Source organism: Cajanus cajan, chromosome 4 (assembly GCF_000230855.2).
Source record: "Cajanus cajan strain Asha chromosome 4, NIPB_CcT2T_4, whole genome shotgun sequence".
NCBI lineage: Eukaryota > Viridiplantae > Streptophyta > Magnoliopsida > Fabales > Fabaceae > Cajanus > Cajanus cajan.
In genome coordinates, this window is record NC_138520.1 from 71,792,735 (window position 1) to 71,799,018 (window position 6,284).

General features: G+C 45.8%; 1 protein-coding gene across 1 annotated transcript; it reads right to left on the minus strand.

The window, feature by feature from the left end:
• Positions 1-5,665: 5,665 nt before the first annotated feature.
• LOC145957506 (uncharacterized) lies at positions 5,666-6,115 on the minus strand. Its single transcript, XM_083073772.1, has one exon. The coding sequence runs from the start codon at positions 6,113-6,115 to the stop codon at positions 5,666-5,668; it is 450 nt and encodes a 149-aa protein (XP_082929898.1).
• Positions 6,116-6,284: the final 169 nt, after the last annotated feature.

Consider the following 6,284-nt stretch of genomic DNA (forward strand, 5'->3'; position numbering starts at 1 on the left):
TATAATTTTCATTTTTCAATAAAGCGATATCACAAAATCTAGTAGGCAATTGTTGTCAAATAAAAAAGCTAACTTGTATATTATTATTTATTTTACATACAATAAATTTGTATACAAAAAATATTAAAAAAATTAAAAAATTACTTACCAGAACTGATGAAGCAATGTCCATCTCAATATAAATATAACACATCTTTTAAAAGAATTTTTTTATGTTCACAATATAAGTATAACATAAAAAAAAAACTAATATTAAAATGTAACAATTTTGCGAATGATAATATAAAATAAAATTAAAGACATAATTTAAAATCTTTGTTTTACAATATTGATTATAAAAATAACAAATCAACTTGAAAAAATAAAAATAAAATTTGTCAAAACATAAATTTCAACTCAATATGAGAAAAATAAAACTTGTCGGTAATGACCACAATCGAAACATGTACCTTTAATTTTTACTTAATTTTTTGAGGTATAATATTACATATTAAACACATAGAAGAGGTGATATAAATAAAAAAGATAGTGAAATTTAAAAAGGTGAAAAGGAAAATAAATTAAAAAGATAAATAATAATTATTGTTCTTACCGGAGATCGGTCGTAAGGGACGATCTGCTGGGCAAGATCGGTGAGCCTCCTTCACTGGGTATGCTTGCTGTTCCAAGTCGGGGGTGATACCTGTAAAAGAGACTCCGATGCTAAAGTTAGTGTTTGTGGGTGTATGAGTCTCGTATAAGTAATGCACGTACCTTTGTGTGAATTAGGGTTTTATTGGGCCTTGGGCTTGAGATTAGTTATGACCTATTTGGATGTCGGGCTGACGTCGCCTAGCGCATCTCCAAGGTCGGTTTATGCTGTAAAGTCGAGCTAGAGCTCGACTTATCGGTACGGATAGTACACTAGCCCCCCGAGCTCCGAAGACCGTGGGTCAAGGAGTTACCAAGAGGCTGTGACTCTTCGCGTGTGCTTCTTGTATCCAGAAGCCATGTGTCATAACCGTCACTTCGTGTTTCGAAACGTGCGGACAACATGTTGATGGAGGTGACGGTTATGTAATGATGGTCGTGTTTCATCATAATGGGCCTCAATAAATGCATCGTCAAACGTGCCTCCCTTCCGACACGTGTCATATCCGTTTGAATCTTTGGAAGCCCATTTTCTCTCTCTCGCGCCCTTTCCCCTTTCACTTTACTCTTTTCGTTCTCTTTCTTCTTTGGCTTCTTGTGCACGCCGATTTATGCGTTTCTCCTTCCTCCATCTCCGTTTGTCTTTTTCATTGCCATTTCCGACAACTCTGTCGTTGTTAAGGTCCGTACCAGAGGAGTACCAGGTACTTCATTCTCTCTGTCCTCTCTTCTCGTTCTTCTTCTCTATCGGTCTTCCTTCCTCTTCTTCATCTTTTCCGTTTCTCGGGTCTTTCTATTTTCGATGGCAGGTGATAGCAGCGCCACCCCCTCTACTCCGGCCAAGGGCAAGGGTAAGGCGCGCGGCAAGGCAGTGGCCATTGAGACGGCTGCTGCTGAAAAGAAAAAGGGGGGAAACCAACCCAGGGAACCCTTCCCCGTCATCTCTGGCTACGAGTGGGTCAGGGGTGACGTCGGAGAGTTTCAGAACGTCTTTAAGTTGTTTTTGGAGATCAATGCGATGTAGAAATCGCATAGGATCTGTGAGCCATCCATTTCTAAGTTCATCCAGCTTGAACCTTGTTAGCCCGGTGAGCGTGTATATATGGGGGTACCTCCAATCCCCATTTTTTCTATATGTACCAGTGCTTCTTTAGGGATTTAGGCATGTGCCTTCCCTTTCCCAATTTGAGTGCGATTTTTTGAATTTTGTCAACTCGGCTCCTTGCCAGTTGCACCCCAATAGTTGGGGTTTTTTTAAGGCTTTTCAAGTCCTGTGTTCCACCTAGGGATAGGGTTATCTCTTCCTATTTTTCTCCATTTTTACCAACTGAAACTAGGCGTGTCGCCCTATGGTTGGGTGTCTCTGAACGATAGTAAGGCTGGGGGGCTATTTTCTCTTTACTCCCAGTCTTACAAGAATTTCAAACAAGAGTTCTTCCGGGTTCTGCCCAAGGAGGTCGACCCACTGGAAGATGAGGTCTTCCACTTCGGCAGGTTGCCGAGATTCCCCCTCTACTAGTAGCAGGCTCCGGTTAGGTTTAACGGGTCGGCCAACCTTCAACTAACGACCTCGGATGCTACTACCATTACCAACCTAGAGGCGCTCCCTCGTACCTTGGATTGCAAGCTCATTTTGTCGCTTGCTAACTCGGCGTACAAGGAGAAGGGCCAAGAGAGTGAGTATCTCATCTTTTTTGGTTGTTAGGGTTCGTAAAATTTTCTTTTACTGGCGTATCTGACTCTTGTATTTGCAGGCATAATAGGTAGAAACAAGTGGCGCGAGCTAAAGTCTCGGTATAATGTGGTCGAGATTGAGGTCCCTGAGCCTCGAGAGGAGGAGATTTCCCCCTTGGAGACTCGCCGAAAAGGAAAGAGGGGAGAAAAAGAGGTTGGGGGGACCTCGGCACCTCAAGACACCAAAGAGGTTACGTCGAAGGCTGCTGACGCTAATGTCGTTGACCTGACTGGAAGTCTGCCTCCCGAGGGATCCTCCCGAGCTGCCGTGGAGGAGGTCGCCCATGAGGCACGAGTCGGTGTCCTCGTTTTAACTTGTTGTCATTTTTTTCGTGTTGTGCAGTTTTCTTGTTTTTTAACTTAGGAAAATTTTCATGTTTTGTAGGTGGAGCCCGAGAACGCTGCCGCCGAGGTCCGAGTTGGGTATTTCTCGGAAGCGCCAGGGCTGAATGCCTCCATTGATGCGCGGGCGGTGCCTGCCTCAACTCCTGCCGAGGTTTGTGTAGGGGCCTGAGCTTTGGGGCTCCATCATCAGCTTCTGCTACAATTGCGCAGCCACCTCCTCCTCTGACCGGGGCTCCCAAGCGGCAGTTCATTGCCCAACAGTTCGACAAGGAGCGTCCATTGATAAGGTTGGACCACGTTAGCGAATCAGCGGATATAGACTCCTTGTGGAGTTTAGGGATGACTGTTGAGACCTTCTACCCTAAGGGTTCGCTGCGCGCGACTGATCAGGCTATGATCGAGAAGGTCAGGCCAGTGGAGGGCCTTGACTCCGCTGAGGTCTTCCTGCAGAGGGCGATGGCTATTATGGACCACTAGAAACATAAGTGGTCCAAGCAGAAGGGGGACCTTGAGAAGATGAAGGGACAAGTCCAGCCGCTGGAGGAGGAAAATCGGGCGTTGGGGGCCGCCCTAGGCGAGGCCAAGAGGTAGATCGAAGCCGAGCTTCAAGCGACATGGAGAGATCTTGCAAGGGTGCAGAAGTCTTTAGAGATCGCCTTGAGGGCTAATGAGGTCTATGCTACTCAAGTTGGCGAGCTTCAAGAGCTCTCCACCTTCTCTCGGAATCAAGCACGGAACCTTGAAGATGAAGTCTCGGCGCTGAAGGTCAAGTTGGGGCAAGCTGCTTAGAAGCGTCTTTGTGACGAGGTGCTTCTTAGCGGCAATGAAGAGGAGGTCGTGGCTCTGAAGGCAAACCTTGATCAGATGGTTGATGCCAAGGCAAAGCTGGAGAAGAAGCTTGCCGAGACCGAGCGAGCTGTCTTGTTTGAGCATAAGAAAGGCTTCATCAAGGCAGCTCGTCAGGCGAGGTTGCTTGCACCTGAAGTTGACCTCTATGCTATGCATGTGGAGAAAGAGGTGTGCTTCGGGAGGCTGGTAAAGGAAGATGACCTCCCAGACAGCTCGAGCGACAACGCCTCCGGCTAGGCTGATTTTGTAATAACTTGGCTTGTTTTGTTTTTTTTTCTTTTCGGGATTCATCTTTTGAACTTGCAAACTTTCGTTGTGTATATATCATTTTGCTGAGCTTTTGTCTTGTGTTTTTGCTTTTGCTCGTATTTTAGGCTTGTTTTGTGCCCATTTTTTGTGGTTAGGAAACACGTTTAAACTTTGGCTTAGTTTAAAGTGAATCGCACCAGGGTTCGAATTCGACCTTAGCATAGGATAGGATAACTCGTACTAAGGTTCGAACCTGTCCTTAGCGTAAGATGAAATAATTAATATCAAGGTTCGAACTCGACCTCAGCATAGGATAGAATAGTTCGTACTAAGGTTCGAACTCGACGTTGGGTACGATAGAACAGTTCGTACTGAGGTTCGAACTTGACCTCGGGTTGAAATAACGTGTACCGAGGTTCAAACTTGACCTCGGGTTGAAATTTTGTTCTTAAGGTTCGAATTCGACCTCAGCGTGAAGTGAAATAATTCGTACTAAGGTTCGAACTCGACCTTAGCGTGAGATGAGATAATTCGTATTAAGGTTCGAACTCGACCTTAGCGTAAGATGAGATGATTCGTACTAAGGTTCGAACTCGACCTTAACGTAAGATAAGATAATTCGTACTAAGGTTCGAACTCGACCTTAGCGTAAGATGAGACAATTCATTCTAAAGTTCGAACTCGACCTTACCGTAAGATAAAATAATTCATACTAAGACATTGTGAAATTAAAAGGCTATGAACAGAATGAGTCATTTTATTAATGTTGTTGGTGTGCCTCGTTAAAAACCCTCTCAACCAAAACCTTTTTTTTTTGCTTTTGGGAAAAAAGGCTGAGTCAGGAAAAGAGTGCATAGCTCATTCGTACAAATTTACTGAAATAGAACTTGAGATGCATGGCATTCCAAGTTCTCGGGATGGCTTTGCCGCTGAGCTCTTCTAGTCGGTATGCCCCATTTTCTAAGTTTTCTGTGACTCGGAATGGGTCATCCCAATTAGGCGCGAGCTTCCCTTCTGACGAATCTCTGCGGGCGTCTTCCAAAAGTCGCCACACCAAGTCGCCAACCCTGAAGGAGCGAGGTCGGACTCGTGTGTTGTACCTTCTGGAGGCTCGGAGCTTAAAAGCTTCTTCATGGATCCGAGCTTCTTCTCTGAGCTCATCAATCAGGTCGAGGTTGGCCACCATCTCTTGATCGTTTTACTCACTGTCAAAAACCTAGCGTCGATGAGACGTCTCTCCAACTTCCACTAGGATCATGGCATCAGCTCCATAGGTTAGCCTATAAGGCGTTTCATGCATCGTTGATTGGGGGGTGCAATGGTACGCCCAGAGGATGTTGGGCAGCTCGTCGGCCCATTGTCCTTTGGCGCTTCCCAGCTGTTTCTTGACTTCTCGGAGTATCACTTTGTTCGTGACTTCGGCCTGACGATTGGTTTGGGGATGCTCTACCGAGGTCGGGAGGTGTTTGACACCGAGCTCACGGAGGAAGTCCTCGAAGCTTTAAGCGATGAACTGCCTGCCGTTATCGGTAACAAGGGAATGATGGATGCCAAACTTACATATGATGCTCTTCCAGGTGAACTTCTGTACGTTCTCGGTGGTAATCTTGGCAAGTGGGCATGTCTCGATCCACTTGGTGAAGTAGTCGATTGCCACTAAAAGGAATTTGAGCTGACCCTTTTGCGGGGGAAATGGTTCGAGAATGTCCATTCCCCACTAGGCGAAAGGCCATGACGACATCATCTGGTAGAGAGTTTCGGGCGATTACCGATGTGTATTGCTGAACTGCTAGCATTCCTTGCACCTTTGTACGTAGGCTTGGTAGTCTGACTTCAATGTGGGCCAGTAATATCCAGCTCAGAGTACCCTGGTCGCCATTGAGCATGCTCTAGAGTGCATACCACATATCCCTCGATGGATCTCCTTGATGACATAAGTGGCTTGAGGCTCTGTCAAGCATTTGAGCAATGGAGTGGAGATGCTGCGTTTGAACAGTTCATCTCTGACAATGATGAACTTAGCCGACTGTACCCTCATCTTCCGAGCTTCATCTTTATTCTCGGGCAAAATTCCCTTCTTTAAGTAATTCCAAATACCTGTCATCCATCCTTGGTCTCTGTTGTCACTGGTGTTGACGACCTTGTCGTCTAAGCTGGGTGAATGCAAGGTCTCCTGGATGATGGTTTGATGTTGCCCTGGGCATTTGGTACTGACGAGCTTCGACAGGAGATCGGCTCTGGCATTTTGCTCTCGTGGTACATGATGTATGGTGAACTCGTCGAAGGACGAGATCTCCTGGGATGCCATATGGAAGTACCTTTGCAGAAGGGTGTCCTTGGTCTAGTATGCCCTGCTGAGCAGCTCCACCATGAGCTTTGAGTCGCTGTTATAACTCACTCTCCGCGCTCCGAGGTCATGAGCCAACCTTAGCCATACGAGAAGCGCTTCATATTTAGCTTGGTTGTTTATCACTTTG

Coding starts and splice junctions, on each gene's coding strand:
- LOC145957506 (XM_083073772.1), bottom strand. CDS start 6,115: ATGGCATCCCAGGAGATCTCGTCCTTCGACGAGTTCACCATACATCAT.